We start from the raw sequence: 21,634 nt of genomic DNA on the forward strand, positions 1-21,634 counted from the left end.
TTGGGGAGAGAGAGGGCTGTCTGGGGAAACCAACTCACATTAATTTATTAAGCTTGTTTATTTTTGCTTAAGCTGTGAAATGTTATCATTTTTTTATTTTTTTTGCCTTCCTGTGTTTTCAGAGCTAATAGGATGAGGAGTTGTGCCAAGTTAGCAGTATGGTATCACAGTAGTCTCACTCTTTCTCCCTCTCTCCTTCTCCTTCTGTCTCTCTCTCCTCTTTCTTTATCTCTCTCTACATCATTATTTTATCTCTCTATTTCCCTGACTCTCTAACCGCCCATCTTTCTATCTGTTTCTCTCTCTCTGTCTCTTTCTCTACGTCTCTCTCTTTATGTCTCTCTCTCTCTCTGTGTCTCTCTCTCTCTGTCTCTCTCTCAATGTCTCTCTCTACGTCTCTCCCTCTACATCTCTCTTTCTATGTCTCTCTCTCTCTGTCTCTTTCTCTATGTCTCTCTCTATGTCTCTCCCTCTACGTCTCTCTCTGTGTCTCTCTCTCTCAATGTCTCTCTCTACGTCTCTCTCTGTCTCTCTCTCTTTGTCTCTCTCTACGTCTCTCTACGTCTCTCTCTCTGTGTCTCTCTCTCTGTCTCTCTCTCAATGTCTCTCTCTACGTCTCTCCCTCTACATCTCTCTTTCTATGTCTCTCTCTACGTCTCTCACTCTATGTCTCTCTCTCTCTATGTCTCTCTCTGTGTCTCTCTCTCTCAATGTCTCTCTCTACGTCTCTCTCTGTCTCTCTCTCTTTGTCTCTCTCTCTACGTCTCTCTACGTCTCTCTCTCTGTGTCTCTCTCTCTCTGTCTCTTTCTCTATGTCTCTCTCTATGTCTCTCCCTCTACATCTCTCTCTCTACATCTCTCTCTCTATGTCTCTCTCTATGTCTCTCCCTCTACGTCTCTCTCTCTATGTCTCTCTCTATGTCTCTCTCTATGTCTCTCCCTCTACGTCTCTCTCTGTGTCTCTCTCTCTCAATGTCTCTCTCTACGTCTCTGTCTCTCTCTCTTTGTCTCTCTCTCTACGTCTCTCTACATCTCTCTCTCTGTGTCTCTCTCTCTGTCTCTTTCTCTACGTCTCTCACTCTCTGTCTCTCTCTCTACATCTCTCCCTCTACCTCTCTCTCTCTATGTCTCTCTCTCTCAATGTCTCTCTCTACATCTCTCTCTCTGTCTCTCTCTCTCTGTCTCTCTCTCTCTGTCTCTCTCTCTATGTCTCTCTCTCTCTTTCTCTACGTCTCTCTATGTCTCTCTCTCTATGTCTCTTTCTCTACGTCTCTCTATGTCTCTCTCTCTATGTCTCTCTTTCTCAATGTCTCTCTCTACGTCTCTCCCTCTACGTCTCTCTCTCTGTCTCTCTCTCTACGTCTCTCTCTCTGTCTCTCTCTCTCAATGTCTCTCTCTACGTCTCTCTCTCTGTCTCTCTCTCAATGTCTCTCTCTACGTCTCTCTCTCTCTCTGTCTCTGTCTCTCTGTCTCTCTCTCTCTGTCTCTTTCTCTACGTCTCTCTCTCTCTACGTCTCTCTCTCTACTTCTCTCTCTCTCTATGTCTCTCTCTCTCTTTCTCTACGTCTCTCTATGTCTCTCTCTCTCTATGTCTCTCTCTCTATGTCTCTCTCTCTACGTCTCTCTCTCTATGTCTCTCTCTCTATGTCTCTCTCTCTACGTCTCTCTCTCTATGTCAATTCAATTCAATTTCAATTCAATTCGCTTTATTGGCATGACGTAACAATGTACATATTGCCAAAGCTTATTTTGGATATTTACAACATAAAAATAAATAAAAATGTAGAATCAAAATTGTCAACGGGACAACAGTAACAACAATAACCAAGGGTCAAAATAACCATACATTCAACAATAACAATAGCCATACAGTAGAGTACATGTGCAGGTTTATTGGTCTGTCAGACACTGTCCCTCAACTTATGGCAGGCAGCAATGTAGTGCGCTGCCAACACACAGCTCTCTGCGTCCTCCCCCAACAGGACGGGTAGCCTATCCTCATCAGAGAGGTCTTTGAAACCTTGAATAAGGGTTTCAAATTTGGGGAAATTACACTCTCTAATTGTTTTATATTTTTTACATTTTGTCAGGAAATGCAGCTCCGTCTCAGGTTCTGCTGTTGTGCAGTGGTTGCACAGCCTTTCCTCTACAGGGAGCCAGGTTTTCCTGTGTCTACCCTTCTAAATGGCAAGGCTGTGCTCACTGAGCCTGTACTTTGTCAAGGTTTTTCTAAGGTTTTGATCAGTAACCATGATCAAATATTTAGCCATGGTGTACTGTCGATTTAGGGATAGCACTGCATTTTGCTTTGTGTTTGCGCTTGTGTTTCCCAATATGCAATGTAGTTTTGTTTTGACTGTGTTGTAATTTGGTTTATTCTGATTGATTGGATGTTCTGGTCCTGAGGCTTCCGTGTGTTAGTAGAACAGGTTTGTGAACTCAGCCCCAGGACCAGCTGGATGAGGGGACTCTTTTCTTTGCTCAGCTCTCAATATTGCAGGGCTTGGTAATGATATGAGAGGGGGTCACTGTATTTTAGATGTTTTCAAAACTTAATTGCTCTTTTTTGAGTTTTTATTATTAGTGGACATTGGCCTAATTCTGCCCTGCATGTATTGTTTGTAGTTTTCCTCTGGACACGTAGGAGAATCTTACAGAACTCTGCATGTAGGGTTTCAATGGGGTGTTTGTCCCATTTGATGAAATCTTGTTTTGCAAGTGGACCCCACACCTCGCTGCCATAAAGTGCAATTGGTTCAATGACATATTCAATTCGTTTTAGCCAAATTTTAATAGGTATTTCAATTTGAATTTGCTTTTTAATGGTGTAGAATGCCCTGCGTGCTTTCTCTCTCAGTTCATTCACTGCCTCATTAAGGTGTCCAGTTGAGCTTATTTTTAAACCTAAGTAATTGTAGTGTGTACAGTACTCTATATATTTTTTACCAATTGAGAACTTTGGTCTTATTCCCTGAGATCTGGATCTTCTCTGGAAAATCATTATTTTAGTATTTTTGGGGTTTACTGCCAGGGCCCAGGTCTGGCAGTACTGCTCTAGCAGGTCCAGGCTCTGCTGTAGGCCATGTGCTGTGGGTGACAGCAGGCATAGGTCATCTGCGAAGAGTAGGCATTTAACTTCTGAATTGTGGAGACTAACACCAGGGGCTGAGGATTTTTCTAGAATAGTGGCCAATTCGTTAATGTAAATATTGAAGAATGCAGGGCTCAGATTGCAACCCTGACGAAGGCCCCGCCCCTGGTTAAAGAATTCTGTTCTTTTCTTACCAATTTTAATGCTGCACGTATTGCCAGTATACATTGATTTAATTATGTCAATTATGTCTCTCTCTCTCTCAATGTCTCTCTCTACGTCTCTCTCTCTGTCTCTCTCTCTGTCTCTCTCTCTCTGTCTCTACGTCTCGCTCTACGTCTCTCTCTCTACGTCTCTCTCTGTGTCTCTCTCTACGTCTCTCACTCTATGTCTCTCTATACGTCTCTCTCTGTCTCTCTCTCTACGTCTCGCTCTCTATGTCTCTCTCTATACGTCTCTCTCTGTCTCTCTCTCTACGTCTCTCTCTCTACGTCTCGCTCTCTATGTCTCTCTATGTCTCTCTATGTCTCTCTCGCTACGTCTCTCTCTCTACGTCTCTCTCTCTATGTCTCTCTCTCTACGTCTCGCTCTCTGTCTCTCTCTCTACGTCTCGCTCTCTATGTCTCTCTCTATGTCTCTCTCAATGTCTCTCTCTCCTCTTTCTTTATCTCTCTACATCATTATTTTATCTCTCTAACCGCCTATCTTTCTATCTGTTTCCCTCTCTCTGTGTATCTCTCTATGCGTCTCTGTCTCTCTCTATACTCTCTCTATGTCTCTCTCTCTCTATGTCTCTCTCTCTATGTCTCCCTCTCTCTATGACTCTCTCTACACGTCTCTCTCTATACGTCTCTCTGTCTCTCTCTCTACGTTTCTCTCTCTGTCTCTCTATGTCTCTCTCTCAATGTCTCTCTCTCTCTCTACGTCTCTCTCAATGTCTCTCTCTCTCTACGTCTCTCCCTCTATGTCTCTCTCTCTCAATGTCTCTCTCTCTCTATGTCTCTCTCTATGTCTCTCTCTCTGTCTCTCGCTACGTCTCTATCTCTCTCTCTACGTCTCTCTGTCTCTCTCTCTCTACGTCTCTCTCTCCACATCTCTCTCTCTATGTCTCTCTCTCTATGTCTCTCTCTATGTCTCTTTCTCTACGTCTCTGTCTCTCTCTCTACGTCTCTCTCTCCTCATCTCTCTCTATGTCTCTCTCTCTACGTCTCTCTCTCTATGTCTCTCTCTACGTCTCTGTCTCTCTTTCTTTTTCTCTCTCCGCGTCTCTCTCTCTATGTCTATCTCTCTGTCTCTTTCTCTGTCTCTCTCTCTCTACGTCTTTCTATGTCTCTGTCATGGCGTCTCTCCTCTCTGTCTCTCTCTATGTCTCTCTCTCTACGTCTCTATGTCTCTCTCTCTACGTTACTGCGTCTCTTTCTATGTCTCTCTCTATGTCTCTCTACATCTCTGTCTCTTTCTTTACGTCTCTCTCTCTCTGTTTCTCTCTCTACATCTCTCTCTCCACGTCTCTCTCTCTGTCTCTTTCTCACTATGTCTATCTCTCTGTCTCTTTCTCTGTCTCTCTCTCTATGTCTCTCTATGTCTCTCTCACTATGTCTCTCTCTCTGTCTCTCTCTCTATGTCTCTCTCTTGCTACATCTCTCTTTCTACGTCTCTCTCTACGTCTCTCTCTCTCCACGTCTCTCTATGTCTCTCTCTATGTCTCTCTCTCTCCACGTCTCTCTCTCTATGTCTCTCTCTATGTCTCTTTCTCTCTTTCTCTCTGTCTCTCTCTCTGCGTCTTTCTCTTTCCACGTCTCTCTCTCTCTCTCCACGTCTCTCTTTCTGTCTCTCTCTATGTCTATCTCTCTGTCTCTTTCTCTGTCGCTCTCTCTATGTCTCTCTCACTACATCTCTCTCTGTCTCTCTCTCTATGTCTCTCTCTATGTCTCTTTCTCTGTCTCTCTCTCTATGTCTCTCTCTCGCTACATCGCTCTTTCTACGTCTCTCTCTTTACGTCTCTCTCTCTACATCTCTCTATGTCTCTCTCTATGTCTCTCTCTCTCCACATCTCTCTATGTCTCTCTCTATGTCTCTCTCTCTCTATGTCTTTCTCTATGTCTCTCTCTCTCCACGTCTCTCTCTCTATGTCTCTCTCTCTGCGTCTTTCTCTCTCCACGTCTCTCTCTCTGTCTCTCTCTATGTCTCTCTCTCTCCACATCTCTTTCTCTTTGTCTCTCTCTACGTCTTTCTCTCACTACGTCTTTCTCTCTCCACGTTTCTCTCTCTGTCTCTGTCTCTATGTCTCTCTCTCTCCATGTCTCTCTATGTTTCTCTCTACATCTATTTCTCTCTGTCTCTCTCTCTATGTCTTTCTCACTATGTCTCTCTCTCTCTCTCCACATCTCTCTCTCTACATCTTTCTCTCTCTATGTCTCTCTCTATGTCTCTCTCTCTCTCCACATCTCTCTCTCTATGTCTCTCTCTCTATGTCTCTCTCTCTATGCCTCTCTCTCTCTCTCTCTCCACGTCTCTCTCTCTCCACATCTCTCTCTCCATGTCTCTCTATATGTCTCTCTCTCTACGTCTTTCTCTCCCTTCGTCTCTCTCTACATCTTTCTCTCTCTATATGTCTCTCTTTCTCCTCCTCGTCTCTCTCTCTCCCGTTCTTCACCCCCACTCTTCTCTCCCTTTTCCTCTCTCTCTACCTTTCCTGATTTCTCTGTCCCCTCTCCGAACCCCTTTCTCTTTCCTTCCTACTCTTTCCCCTCCCTCTTCCTCCCCTTCTCCTCCCCCTCCTCTCTCTCTCCCTCCCCCTTCCTTTCCCTATAGGTCCAGTGAGATCTAAGTGAAATGAATTCCTATTTAATGTGTGCATGGGGCCTTATATCCTCAGATGGATTGCATTACTGTAAGTGGTGGTGGTGGTGGCTAGGGACCATGATGGTCAACCCCTGACCTGTGTGTGTGTGTGTGTGTGTGTGTGTGTGTGTGTGTGTGTGTGTGTGTGTGTGTGTGTGTGTGTGTGTGTGTGTGTGTGTGTGTGTGTGTGTGTGTGTGTGTGTGTGTGTGTGTGTGCGTGTGTGCGTGTGTGTGTGTGTGTGCGCGCGTGTGTGCGTGTGTGCGTGTGTGCGTGGTGGGGGCCAAAGTGTGGTGGATTATTGATTGATCTGTAACATTTTCATTAGCAGGTGTCTAATGGGGGATCATATATAAACCATATGTGTCTGATATACAGCATGTCTCTCTGTGTGTGCTTGTATTCATCTCTCAAACCGCTGTTATCTTTTAGATAGATCAGCGACCAAAGGTTAAAGCCCTTATGGCATGTTAATGCTAATGCACCATACTTATTTCCCTATAGAACTGTAAAGTAAATATCTTTCTGTCTCTCCTCCTCATGTGACAAAGTCTATTTCAAATAACATGAATTCAAACATAGGATACTGATGATTCAGGTTCTCTCTCTCTCCCTCTTTCTCTCTCTCTCCCCCCTCTCTCTCTATTTCTCTCCCCCCTCTCTCTTCCTCTCTCTCTCCCTCTTTCTCTCTCTCCCCTCTCTCTCTCTATTTCTCTCCCCCCTCTCTCGCTCTCTCTCTCTCTCTCTCTGTTTCTCTCTCCCCTCTCAGGTCCAGGTCATGATGATGGTGATGGTGAAGGTGATGGTGATAGTGTGTATAATAGTAGTGAAGCTGGGAGGTGGGTGTCTGTCGGAGGTCTACAGCCCTACTCTAACTACAGCCTGATGGTCCGGGCCTGCAACTCTATGGGGTGTGTGGACAGTCTACCTACTGCTGTCTTCATGCCCCCTACTGGTAAGGTACCATAGACACATACATTGGCTTCAGAAAGTATTCACACACCTTGACATTTTCCACATTTTGTGGAGTTACAGCCTGAATTTAAAATGGATTAAACGGAGATGTTGTGTCACTGATCTACACACAATACCCCATAATGTCAAAATGGAATTATGTTTTTAGAATTTCTTTTACAAATTAATTAAAAATGAAATGTCTTGAGTCTTTAAGTATTCAACCCCTTTTTTCGGGAAAGCCTGAATATGTTCAGGAGTAAAAAAATTATTAAAAAGTCACATAATAAGCTGTATGCAATAATAGTGTTTTACCTGATTTTTGAATGACTACATCATCTCTGTACCCCACACATACAATTATCTGTAAGTTCCCTCAGTCGAGCAGTGAATTTCAAACACAGATTCAACTGCAAAGTCCAAGGAGCTTTTCCAGTGCTGCACAAATAAGGGTACCTATTGGTAGATGGGTAAAAAAAAGCAGACATTGAATATCCCTTTGAGCGTGGTGAAGTTATTAATTACACTTTGGATGGTGTATCAATACACCCAGTCAAGACAACGAAACAGGTGTCCTTTCTAACTCAGTTGCCGGAGAGGAAGGAAACCGCTCAGGAATTTCACCATGGTGACTGGCCAATGGTGACTTTAAAACAGTTACAGTCAACAGCATTGTAGTTACTCCACAATACTAACCTAAATGACAGAGTAAAAAGAAGGAAGCCACTACAGAATAAAATGCTCACAGTACTAGCAGGAGCCTTTTAGCCTGTTAAATTGTGGTTGATTGTAATTATGTTGCGTTTTATGAGTCTCTCTACAAATGGAACTCGTCACTTAAATAGCCAGTGGTTAACTAGCCAATGGTTAAATAGCCAGTGGTTAAATAGCCAGTGGTTAAATAGCCAGTGGTTAACTAGCCAATGGTTAACTAGCCAGTGGTTAGCTAGCCAATGGTTAAATAGCCAGTGGTTAAATAGCCAGTGGTTAAATAGCCAGTGGTTAAATAGCTGCTGCACCATTCTTCTTACTTAACATTTCCTTTACTTACATTTATTCAGATGTGTGTGTGTGTGTGTGTGTGTGTGTGTGTGTGTGTGTGTGTGTGTGTGTGTGTGTGTGTGTGTGTGTGTGTGTGTGTGTGTGTGTGTGTGTGTGTGTGTGTGTGTGTGTGTGTATAAGGGTTAGGGGAAATAAACCATGGTGGTAGTATTCTTTACCTGTCTTTGTTTCTTCCTCTCTTCCCCTGTTTTTGTCTTGCTTTTCTCTCTGGAATAGGAATCAGGGAGGATGAGTGGGTGATCGATCAATAAACGATCTTAGCACACACACACACACACACACACACACACACACACACACATATAGCTGGTTGGTGTCAGTGTTAACAATGTAATGTATGTCCAGTAATGTCCTGATCTATAGACACTCAGTACATGTGATAATATCCTGATCTATAGACACTCAGTACATGTGTTAATATTCTGATCTATAGACACTCAGTACATGTGTTAATATTCTGATCTATAGACACTCAGTACATGTGTTAATATTCTGATCCATAGACACTCAGTACATGTGTTAATATTCTGATCTATAGACACTCAGTACATGTGTTAATATCCTGATCTATAGACACTCAGTACATGTGTTAATATTCTGATCTATAGACACTCAGTACATGTGTTAATATCCTGATCTATAGACACTCAGTACATGTGTTAATATTCTGATCCATAGACACTCAGTACATGTGTTAATATTCTGATCTATAGACACTCAGTACATGTGTTAATATTCTGATCTATAGACACTCAGTACATGTGTTAATATCCTGATCTATAGACACTCAGTACATGTGTTAATATTCTGATCTATAGACACTCAGTACATGTGTTAATGTGATAATATCCTGATCTATAGACACTCAGTACATGTGTTAATATTCTGATCTATAGACACTCAGTACATGTGATAATATCCTGATCTATAGACACTCAGGCCTTTCATCTGAAAAACATTGTGTCAATATTGCCAAAGCAACAATGTATACAATATACATTGTAATACAATTATAAACAATAACAAATAATAATATAAAATGGCAGTAAATTATAATACAAAATTAAATATAAAACTAATAACAATAAAATAGTAGTAAAATAATAGTAAAATAGTAGAATGTAATAAATATAAAAATATAAATATGGAAAATGAAACTATAACTAACTTATAACTAAATAACGGTCATCTTCGCCATTACATCAGTACAACAACTACCATCATCATTACTACTACTACTACCACCACCATCACTAAACTGCTATCATTACCATTACCACCCATACCACTACTATTTGGAATGAGAAACAACAATAATAATAGTAATAACAATAATAGTAATAATAAGTAAGTTACTATTTACTATGCAGATATTATTATTCAGTGTCCCTCAGGCTATGGCAGGCAAATACATATTTGGCTGCAAGAGGAGCCATTGCTCCTTCGCCCATGAGTATTTTTAGTTTTTCTTCTGGGTTTAATAAGTTCAAATTTGGAATGAATGTAGTTATTTCTGTGAATAATGAATCTCTTTGTGAGGAATATTTATCACAGTAAAGGAGAAAGTGCATCTCTGTCTCTACCTCCCCTGTCGTGCAGTGACCACATACACGCTCCTCTTTGGGTAGCCATGTCATTTTATGTCTGCCGGTTTCTATTGCCAGTCTGTGGTCACTCAGCCTGTACTTGGTAAGGATCTGTCTCTGCTTCGTATCTCTGACAGAGTAGAGATAATCAGCCAATTCATATTCTCTGTTTAGGGTCAGATAGCAATTTAGTCGGCTTTGGGATTTTGTTTCGTTTTTCCAATGTTGTAAATATGAGTCCTTTCATTGGTTCATGATTTTGTTTATTTGAATTTTTTATTTTGAAGCAGTGCTGGTGTCAGCTTGGTTGGTGACGTCCAACACCAGCTGACTGAGAGGGCTCGTTTCTGGGCTCAGCTCTTGGGTTTGAAGGGCTTTAAATTGCAGACTTGAATTTGGACTTGAATTTAGATGTAGCCAAAATTTTTATGATATTTTCTGTATTTTCATTATTACTGGAAAGCGGCCCAATTCTGCCCTACATGCATTAGTTGGTGTATTTCTCTGGACTTGTAGGATTTTCCGACAGAATTCTGCATGTAGGGCTTCAATTGGATGTTTGTCCCACATTTGGCCCCCAAACCTCACTTCCGTAAAGAGCTATTGGTAGAATTACACTGTCAAATATTTTGGTCCAAATTCTAATTGGGATGTTGATTTTGAATAATTTCATTTTTATTGCATACAATGCTCTGGGGGCTTTTTCTTTGAGTGCATTCACTGCCATATTAAAGTTTCCCGATGCAGATATGGTCAGACCAAGGTAGGTGTAATTTTTAGTGTGTTCAATGATGGTGTTGTTCAGGGTGAATTTATATTTGTGTTTCTGACATCTGGTTTTCTTTTGGAAAATCATGATTTTTGTTTTTTGGAAATTTACTGCCAGGGCCCAATTATGGCAATATTGCTCTAGAATATTAATGTTCTGTTGAAGACCTTCTTTGGTTGGTGATAGAAGTACCAAGTCATCAGCATATAGCAGGTATTTCACCTCTGTGTCAAATAGTGTGAGTCCTGGGGCTGGAGAATTGTCCAACATGTCTGCTAATTCATTGATATAAATGTTGAAAAGGTTTGGACTCAAACTGCAGCCTTGTCTCACACCTCGACATTGTGAAAATAATTCTGTTCTTTGGTTTTTGATTTTTATTGCACATTTGTTTTCTGTGTACATACATTTTATTAAGTCATACACCTTACCACCAAGCTCACTTTGGAGAATTTTGTAGAATAGCCCAAATAGAATCAAATAGAATCAAATGCTTTTTTAAAGTCAATAAAGCAAGCAAAGATTTTGCCCTCTTTTTTTTGGTGGACGTGTTTATTAATTAGTGTGTGTAAGGTGTATATATGGTCAGTAGTGCGATGGTTAGGGAGAAAGCCAATTTGACATTTACTTATTACATTTTTTTCTTGAAGAAAGGTTTGAATTCTTGAATTCAAAATGCTACAGAAAACCTTTTCCAAGTTACTGTTTACGCAAATTCCCCTGTAATTATTGGGGTCTGATTTGTCTCCACTTTTGTCAATAGGGGAGATGAGCCCCTGGTTCCAGACATCAGGGAAGCAGCCAGAAGTTAAAACCATGTCGAACAATTTAAGCACAGCATTTTGCAACTCAGGTGTGCTGTTTTTCAGCATTTCATTTCTGATGTTGTCTAGACTACAAGCCTTCTTTGATTTAATAGATTTGAGCTTTTCATTTAGTTCTTGTTGGGTTATTGGGTAATCTAATGGATTTTGGTTGTTTTTAATGACTGATTCAAGGATGTTCAATTTTTCTTTAATTTCTAATTGGTTCTGTTGTAAGTCTTTTTGTGGGATGTTTTTGTATAGATTATCAAAATAAGTTTTCCAAATTCCTACATCTTGTATGGCTAATTCTTGTGGCTTTGTTGTGCTTAAATTGTTCCACATGTCCCAGAACTGATTTTGGTCAATTGCGTTTTCAATTTCATCAAGTGCCTTGTTGGTATAATTCAATTTCTTGCGTTTCAGTGTTTGTTTATACTGTTTCAGAGTTTCAAAGTATTCATATCGTAGCTCTGGGTTGTTTTGCTGCTTATGTTTTTCGTTTGACATTTGTCTTAGGTGTTTTCTAATTGTTTTACATTCATTATCAAACCATTTATCAGAAACATTTAGTTTTTTGTTTCTGATGTTGCATTTCTTTGGTTTTCTCAAATTTGCTTTCGATGCTGCTTTTTGGAATATGCAGTTGATGTTTTGAGTAGCCGAATTGACACCATCTTTATTGTTTTGGTATTGTGAGTTATTGAAAAATTGTATAGAGTTCATCATTTCATTTGAGTTCAACGTTTCAATGAATCTCTCTGCACTGTTTGGAGCCCATCTGTACGATGGGTTTATGTTGTAGAGTTTATTGGGCTGTTTTTTTTTATGAGTATTGCCTGTTAATTTCTTCAGAAACACGTTGATCTGACTGTGATCTGACAATGGTGTTTGTGGTCTGACAGTGAATGCACTAATGGAGGAGGGGTCATTGTCAGTGATGGCATAATCGACTACACTTGTCCCAAGAGCTGAGCAGTAAGTAAACTGACCTAAAGAGTCCCCTCTGATTCTACCATTAAGCATGTACAGGCCTAAGGCTCGACAGAGATGCACTAACTCCTTCCCATTTTTGTTCAGTATTTGGTCAGGACTGTTTCTATTATTTATAATAGGGTTACTGTACAAGGAGGGGTCTCCATATATGTGGTGGTTACCTCCGGCATCAGTGTAGTCAGGCTCAGAACCTGTTCTTGCATTGAATTCTCTACAAAGAAGCACTTTACCCTCTGCCTGAAATGTAATGATTTCTGTATGGAAAAACTGATCATCATAAAAAACTGATCATCATAATATGATGAATCTGAAGGAGGAGCATAAGCTGCACATATGTACACGTCATTTTCACAGTAGATTGTACCTTTGTTAAGTTTTAGCCAAATGTGACTGGTACCTTTTTTCATTTCATTCAAGTCCTGCTTATGCCAAATGATGATTCCACCTGAGTCTCGGCCCCGTTTAACATTTTTATGTTTGATTGATGGTAGTAAACTTTCTCTATAGCCTGAGGGACACTGAGTATCTATCTCTCCACGACACCATGTTTCCAGTAGGATTATGATGTCCTGTCCCTTGATGTTTTTAATCAGTTCTGGATTGTTTTAGAACCAAAATGTGAAGAGTATAGGCCCTGGATATTCCAAGAGCTGATAGTTAATGATCTCATTTATAATAAGTAATAATCACTGGTTTGAGTAAAGTACATTGAAAAAAAAACAAAATAATAATAATATATAAACATACATACATACATACATACATACATACATACATACATACATACATACATACATACATACATACATACATACATACATACATACATACATACATACATACATACATACATACATACATTACTATAATACCGGTGCCAATAAAATTAAGAATAGTTGTAAACAAATGAATACGAATGGAATAAGATTGCACAAAAAACAAGTACAATGCAATCTGCAACCGTGGTGTGTGTGTGTGTGTGTGTGTGTGTGTGTGTGTGTGTGTGTGTGTGTGTGTGTGTGTGTGTGTGTGTGTGTGTGTGTGTGTGTGTGCGTGTGTGCGTGTGAATTAAAGGGTCTATCTATCTCAGTAGTCTGCTATTAGATGCAGTAGTTGGTGCACCTCTCCAATCTCTGATTGTTCTAGGGGTCTTTTGCCAGAGATTACCTCAGCATATATAGGCTGATAATCTGAATGATACATGGTGTGGACTTCATCATGTGGTGTACTTCTCTGAAGGAGAGTGTTCTGTTCGACCCTGGAGTAGTGGTCAGAGCTGTGTTGTGATGGGCCAGGTCCAGTAGAGCTGTGTTGTGATGGGCCTGGTCTAGTAGAGCTGTGTTGTGATGGGCCTGGTCTAGTAGAGCTGTGTTGTGATGGGCCTGGTCTAGTAGAGCTGTGTTGTGATGGGCCTGGTCTAGTAGAGCTGTGTTGTGATGGGCCAGGTCCAGTAGAGCTGTGTTGTGATGGGCCAGGTCCAGTAGAGGTGTGTTGTGATGGACCTGGTCTAGTAGAGCTGTGTTGTGATGGACCTGGTCTAGTAGAGCTGTGTTGTGATGGGCCAGGTCTAGTAGAGCTGTGTTGTGATGGGCCTGGTCTAGTAGAGCTGTGTTGTGATGGACCAGGTCTAGTAGAGCTGTGTTGTGATGGGCCAGGTCTAGTAGAGCTGTGTTGTGATGGGCCAGGTCTAGTAGAGCTGTGTTGTGATGGACCTGGTCTAGTAGAGCTGTGTTGTGATGGGCCTGGTCTAGTAGAGCTGTGTTGTGATGGGCCAGGTCCAGTAGAGCTGTGTTGTGATGGGCCAGGTCAAGTAGAGCTGTGTTGTGATGGGCCAGGTCTAATAGAGCTGTGTTGTGATGGGCCTGGTCTAGTAGAGCTGTGTTGTGATGGGCCAGGTCTAGTAGAGCTGTGTTGTGATGGGCCAGGTCTAGTAGAGCTGTGTTGTGATGGGCCAGGTCTAGTAGAGCTGTGTTGCACTTCTAGTAGAGCTGTGTTCTCTCTCACTCTCTCTGTCTCTCTCTCTCAATCCAATTCTATTAATTTTAAAGGCTTTATTGGCATGGGAAACATATGTTTACATTGCCAAAGCAAGTGAAATAGATAATAAACAAAAGTGAATAAACAATAAAAAAGTACAATAAACATTACACTCACAAAAGTTCCAAAAGGATAATGACATTTCAAATGTCATATTATGTCTATTTACAGTGTTATAACGATGTACAAATAGTTTTTGTATATTCTTTCCAATGTGTCAAGTAATTATCTTTTCTCATGATTTGGTTGGGTCTAATTGTGTTGCTGTCCTGGGGCTCTGTGGGGTCTGTTTGTGTTTGTGAACAGAGCCCCAGGACCAGCTTGCTTAGAGGACTCTTCTCCAGGTGAATTTCTCTGTAGGTGAAGACTTTGTTATGAAAGGTTTAGGAATCACTTCCTTTTGGGTGGTTGTAGAATTGAACATCTCTTTTCTGAAATTTTGATAATGAGCGAGTATCTGCATGCATTATTTGGTGTTTTACAGAGAGGATGTTTTTGCAGAATTCTGCATGCAGATTCTCAATTTGGTGTTTGTCCCATTTTGTGAATTCTTGGTTGGTGAGCGTACCCCAGACCTCACAACCATAGAGGGCAATTGAAGTATTTTTTGCCAGATCCTAATTGGTATGTTAAATTTTATGTTCCTTTTGATGGCATAGCAGGCCCTTCTTGCCTTGTCTCTCAGATCGTTCACAGCTTTGTGGAAGTTACCTGTGGCGCTGATGTTTTGGCCGAGGTATGTATAGATTTTTGTGTGCTCTAGGGCAGCAGTGTCTAGATGGAATTTGTAGTCCTAGCAACTGGACACCATTATTTTTGTCTTACTGAGATTTACTGTCAGGGCCCAGGTCTGACAGAATCTGTGCAGAAGATCTAGGTGCTGCTGTAGGCCCTCCTTGGTTGGTGACAGAATTATCAGATCATGACTTCAGATTCTAGTAGGGTGAGGCCAGGTGCTGCAGACTGTTCTAGCGCCCTCGCCAATTCATTGATATATATTTTTTTTACATTTTAGTCATTTAGCAGACACTCTTACCCAGAGCGACTTACAGTAGTGAATGCATACATTTCATGCATTTATTATTATTTTTATTTTTTTTTGTACTGGGAATTGAACCCACAACCCTGGCATTGCAAACACCATGCTCTACCAACTAAGCCACAGGGAAGGCCAAATATACATTGAAGAGAGTGGGGCTCAAGTTGCATGTCAAATGCTTTTCATCCATCACAACTGTCCATCTATTTGTATAGCAGGCCCTCATGGCCTCAGTACTAAGTTGTTGTTTTTTATCAACAAAGCATGAGAAGACTTTGCCATTTGTTTTTGTTTGTTTGTTTGTCAATTAGGGTGTGCAGGGTGAATAGGTGGTCTGTCTCTCTCTCTCTTTCTCTGCTGTATTTCTGAACCAATGATCTCCTCTCATGTGATGTTCCTTCAAACAAGTCTTATTATACCAATTTGATCACACTCGTTTTTCCCTGTTCTCTCCTTTTCTTCTTCTCTCCTTTTGTCTTCCCCCCAGCCAGGCTGTATGAGCGGTAATCCCATGCCCCCTTCCAACGTTCTGCACACACACACACACACACACACACACACACACACACACACACACACACACACACACACACACACACACACACAGAGAGAGAGAGAGACAGATAGAGAGAGACAGAGATCAGTGAGTTAAAAGGAGGCTGTTCTGCAGAGCAGGAGAGGACCTCTGTGAATATCAACAATTCTAGTGACCTTCGATTGTTAAAATATGGCCCTTGTACCGTGTGTGCATCTGTTTTTCTGCACGTGCATGGGTGCGTGTGTCTCTGTGTGTGTGAGTGTTTGCGTGTGTGTTTATCCCTAATTGATTTGGTAGAATAGGATCTAATTGTGCATACTGATAAATGCCAGAGCTGATCAGATGCTAACGAGATAACCACACACACACCTGCACGTCGGCGCCACGGCAATCACACCACAACAATAGCAGGAGTCTGGAATGTTCCTCCGCAAAATAATTCAAGTTCAAAACAAAGGCATGAGGAAGTATACATTTTAAATACCACACTTTCCACCTCTCTCTCTCCCCCTCTCTGTCCTCTCTCTCATTCTCTCCTCCTCTCTCCCCCTCTCTCCCCTCTCTCCCCTCTCTCTCCTCTCTCTCCTCCTCTCTGTCCTCTCTCTCATTCTCTCCTCCTCTCTCCCCCTCTCTCCTCTCTCTCATTCTCTCCCCCTCTCTCCCCTCTCTCTCCTCTCTCTCATTCTCTCCCCCTCTCTCCCCTCTCTGTTCTCTCTCTCATTCTCTCCCCCTCTCTCCTCTCTCTCCCCTCTCTCTCATTCTCTCCTCCTCTCTCCCCCTCTCTCCCCTCTCTGTCCTCTCTCTCATTCTCTCCCCCTCTCTCCCCTCTCTCTCATTCTCTCCTCCTCTCTCCCCCTCTCTCCCCTCTCTGTCCTCTCTCTCATTCTCTCCTCCTCTCTCCCCTCTCTCTCCTCTCTCTCCCCTCTCTGTCCTCTCTCTCATTCTCTCCTCCTCTCTCCCCTCTCTCTCCTCTCTCTCCCCTCTCTGTCCTCTCTCTCATTCTCTCCTCTCTCCCCTCTCTCTCCCCCTCTCTCCCCTCTCTGTCCTCTCTCTCATTCTCTCCTCCTCTCTCCCCTCTCTCTCCTCTCTCTCCCCTCTCTCTCCTCTCTCATTCTCTTCTCCTCTCTCTCCCCTTGGCAGATCTTTATACTTCTGTTAGGCGAACTGAAGCCTTGTCTCAATCTGTCCTTGTTATATCAAAGAACAGAAGAGGCTGAGAGCTTACGGATGGAGGGGGAACATAAAAGTGCATAGTTTAAAATGATTAGTGACACCTCTGATATACCTGAGTGTGAAGCGGAGACAAAGGCACAGAGCTGCATGCCTTTTCTCTCTCTGTGTGTGTTTAGGGGAAAACAGTGGTTGGAATGAACTGCTCTATCAACTAGATACACACTCATGTACACACACAAACTACAGTCTGGGATACACAGAAAACACACATGCATGGGTGCATACATTTATGCGTGCACACACACACTCACATTCACAAGCACACACACTTGCAGGGAGACACTGACATTCACACACCCAAGCAGCAGCCCTCCAAATACACTCAAAACACACATAAACACACCCAGGATATCACCATAAAAATGTCTGACACAAACTTAACTTTATGGTCCGTTCAGACATGACTTAGTACAGTACATAGACTTCTTTAGTACTACCACTGCACTCTGGGTAAAAATCTATATCCCTTTATTTGCCCATATGAGCTGATTGAGAAAACATGATAATTTCCATCTACGACCTGTTAGGTGTTTTAGCCAAGTCAGTAATGATGGCTGACACAGTGTAGTACTATAGTCACATGGGTTACTCTGTCAATAGCTGTCCTACACATACAGAGCAGTTAGTGTGTTGGCTATGACTAGTATAAGTGATTGGGCTGGCTAGAAACCAGCTATGATGTTGTGCTGGGCCCAGGCTCAATGTACTCACATACACTACTCATAGCCATCACCACAGTTACGGGTTTGGCCACAATGACAGAGCAGGGGCAGATGGGTAATATGCCTAATGAGCACTCTGCTGGTCCACTTCCTTTCCCACATTAATTGGTTTGTGTTTGAAATAGTACACTTTTCACCTCTATAGTCCACTTCTTTGGCACCCTATTTCTTCTTTAGTCTTCTAGCTCCGGCCAAAAGTAGTGTACTAGTTTGGCACCCTATTCCCTCTAATAGTGCACAACATAGGGGTGATATACGGACGCAGATCTAGGATCTGAGAATGTAGGAGACTGTAGGTAGGTAGGTGATGATAGATGAGATGAGACTGTAGGTAGGTAGGGGATGATAGAAGAGATGAGACTGTAGGTAGGTAGGTGATGATAGATGAGATGAGACTGTAGGTAGGTAGGTGATGATAGATGAGATGAGACTGTAGGTAGGTAGGGGATGATAGAAGAGATGAGACTGTAGGTAGGTAGGTGATGATAGATGAGATGAGACTGTAGGTAGGTAGGTGATGATAGATGAGATGAGACTGTAGGTAGGTAGGTGATGATAGATGAGATGAGACTGTAGGTAGGTAGGTGATGATAGAAGAGATGAGACTATAGGTAGGTAGGTGATGATAGATGAGATGAGACTGTAGGTAGGTAGGTGATGATAGATGAGATGAGACTGTAGGTAGGTAGGTGATGATAGATGAGATGAGACTGTAGGTAGGTAGGGGATGATAGATGAGATGAGACTGTAGGTAGGTAGGTGATGATAGATGAGATGGGTGATGCCAACCAAGCATTTGCTGTCACCAGTCTTTGTATTACACATCAGTCAGTCCAGATAAAGACTACAACAGAACAACAGAACAAGCCTTTAGACTACAACAGAACAACAGAACAAGTCTTTAGACTACAACAGAACAACAGAACAAGCCTTTAGACTACAACAGAACAACAGAACAAGTCTTTAGACTACAACAGAACAACAGAACAAGCCTTTAGACTACAACAGAACAACAGAACAAGTCTTTAGACTACAACAGAACAACAGAACAAGCCTTTAGACTACAACAGAACAACAGAACAAGTCTTTAGACTACAACAGAACAACAGAACAAGCCTTTAGACTACAACAGAACAACAGAACAAGTCTTTAGACTACAACAGAACAACAGAACAAGCCTTTAGACTACAACAGAACAACAGAACAAGCCTTTAGACTACAACAGAACAACAGAACAAGTCTTTAGACTACAACAGAACAACAGAACAAGCCTTTAGACTACAACAGAACAACAGAACAAGTCTTTAGACTACAACAGAACAACAGAACAAGTATTTTAGACTACAACAGAACAAGTATTTTAGACTACAACAGAACAAGTCTTTAGACTACAACAGAACAGCAGAACAAGTCTTTAGACTAGAACAGAACAAGTCTGTAGACTACAACAGAACCACAGAACAAGTCTTTAGACTCAACAGAACAAGTCTTTAGACTACAACAGAACAAGTCTTTACACTACAACAGAACAACAGAACAAGTCTTTAGACTACAACAGAACAACAGAACAAGTCTTTAGACTACAACAGAACAACAGAAGAAGTCTTTAGGCTACAACAGAACAACAGAACAAGTCTTTAGACGACAACAGAACAACAGAACAAGTCTTTAGACTACAACAGAAGAAGTCTTTAGGCTACAACAGAACAACAGAACAAGTCTTTAGACTACAACAGAAGAAGTCTTTAGACTACAACAGAACAACAGAACACGTCTTTAGCCTCAACAGAACAAGTCTTTAGACTACAACAGAACAAGTCTTTAGACTACAACAGAACAAGTCTTTAGCCTCAACAGAACAAGTCTTTAGACTACAACAGAACAAGTCTTTAGACTACAACAGAACAAGTCTTTAGACCGCAACAGAACAACAGAACAAGTCTTTAGACTACAACAGAACAACAGAACAAGTCTTTAGACTACAACAGAACAAGTCTTTAGCCTCAACAGAACAAGTCTTTAGACTACAACAGAACAAGTCTTTAGACTACAACAGAACAAGTCTTTAGCCTCAACAGAACAAGTCTTTAGACTACAACAGAACAAGTCTTTAGACTACAACAGAACAAGTCTTTAGACTACAACAGAACAAGTCTTTAGACCGCAACAGAACAACAGAACAAGTCTTTAGACTACAACAGAACAACAGAACAAGTCTTTAGACTACAACAGAACAAGTTTTTAGACTACAACAGAACAACAGAACAACAGAACAAGTCTTTAGACTACAACAGAACAACAGAACAACAGAACAAGTCTTTAGACTACAACAGAACAAGTCTTTAGACTACAGCTCAGATGCTGCAGACACTCATTATTTTCTTTGTCCTTATATCGCTTTTGTCTTTCCATTCTGTGTTTTTGCCGTAATGGGAGTGCTGTGCATTATGTAAATTGGATATGAAACTAATTTCGGGGTGCTGACGTGAGTGATGTGCTTGACCGTGACACGCATGCAAACACACACACACACATACACTCCACCCCACCCCCCTCGCCCCTTCACCAGGGAACAGAGGATTGGGTTAAGTCATCTCCTTTGTCTTGTTTTTTGTTGTTGTTGTTGTTGTTTTTTCTCTCCCTCCTTTCTTTTTTTGTGGTCCGTGCTGTTTCCTGTCTTCCTAAGTGACATATGAGTCCCCAGGGTGTCTCTCCCTCTCCCCATAATCCTCTGTTCCAGTGGCCATATTGACACACATCCCTCCCATCCATCAACACATTAGACTAACGCCTCGCCACCAAATCACTTCATTAATACACACACACACACACGCACACACACACGCACGCACGCACACACACACACACACACACACACACACACACACACACACACACACAGACGCACACACGGACGCAGGCATGCATTCACGCGCACACAAACACACACAGATAGACACACGCACGCACACACACACACATAGACAGACGCATGCGTACACACTCGCACTCATACACAAATGCACGGACGTGCACACGTACACACATACACATGACTTCATTCTCACACAGACATGATTACTGAAAGGTCCTCTCACTAAATTCCATTTCCAAAATCATTTCTCTTTCACCTATTATTGTGTTGTCTTCTGATGTCCAATAGGTCTGTTTTTCCTACTGTATGTTTTATTATGTATTGGCCTATCAGTATGTGTGGTGTGTAAGGATCAATAATCAGTGGTTTGGGTTTGGTCTGTAGTGTAGTGCAGTGATGAGTGGAGGGCTGTGAGAGGAGTGTGTTGATGTTGATTGAACAATGATCTCTACGGTCTCCACACACACACACACACACACACACACACACACACACACACACACACACACACACACACACACACACACACACACACACACACTCACACACACACATATGCATGCTAGCACACATGCATGCAAGTACACACACAGGCACACACAATGGTGTTGATGTGTGTTCTATAGCCTCTCTAACAGTGTGATTTGAACTGGTGTCCAGTCAAGTGCACCTCCAAGCAGACAAATCACGATGTTTTCACTCCAGACCTTGAAGATGCTTCACCGTCTGATCGATGTTCATAAGTGGAAAATGTAACAGTTGCCTGAAGAGGATCACAATGCAACGGCAATGTTAATGAGGATATAAATGTGTGTGTGTGTGTGTGTGTGTGTGTGTGTGTGTGTGTGTGTGTGTGTGTGTGTGTGTGTGTGTGTGTGTGTGTGTGTGTGTGTGTGTGTGTGTGTGTGTCAGTAGGGGCTTGTATATCTGGTCTGGGGGGGTGAGAGTGGGCCGACCCTTCTTTAGAAATGAGTCTCTCCCATTCCTCTCCTCTCTGCTCCATCTCTCTATCTCTCTTTTCAGGGCACTGCCTCTCGCTTTCTCTTTTTATCTCTCTTTCTCTCCTCTCTCTCTTTCTGTAAGGTTC

The 21,634-nt window shown here is 41.9% G+C and overlaps 1 protein-coding gene across 1 annotated transcript in view; it reads left to right on the forward strand.

Annotated features, from left to right (window-relative positions):
- Positions 1 to 21,634, forward strand: part of ush2a (Usher syndrome 2A (autosomal recessive, mild)) — a 477,069-nt gene that overhangs the window by 286,615 nt on the left and 168,820 nt on the right. Inside the window, 1 exon segment of the mRNA XM_082957499.1 lies at positions 6,703 to 6,888. Coding sequence (XP_082813625.1) covers positions 6,703 to 6,888 — 186 coding nt within the window.

This window comes from Salmo salar, chromosome 01, assembly GCF_965601325.2.
Source record: "Salmo salar chromosome 01, fSalSal1, whole genome shotgun sequence".
In the NCBI taxonomy this organism is placed as follows: domain Eukaryota; kingdom Metazoa; phylum Chordata; class Actinopteri; order Salmoniformes; family Salmonidae; genus Salmo; species Salmo salar.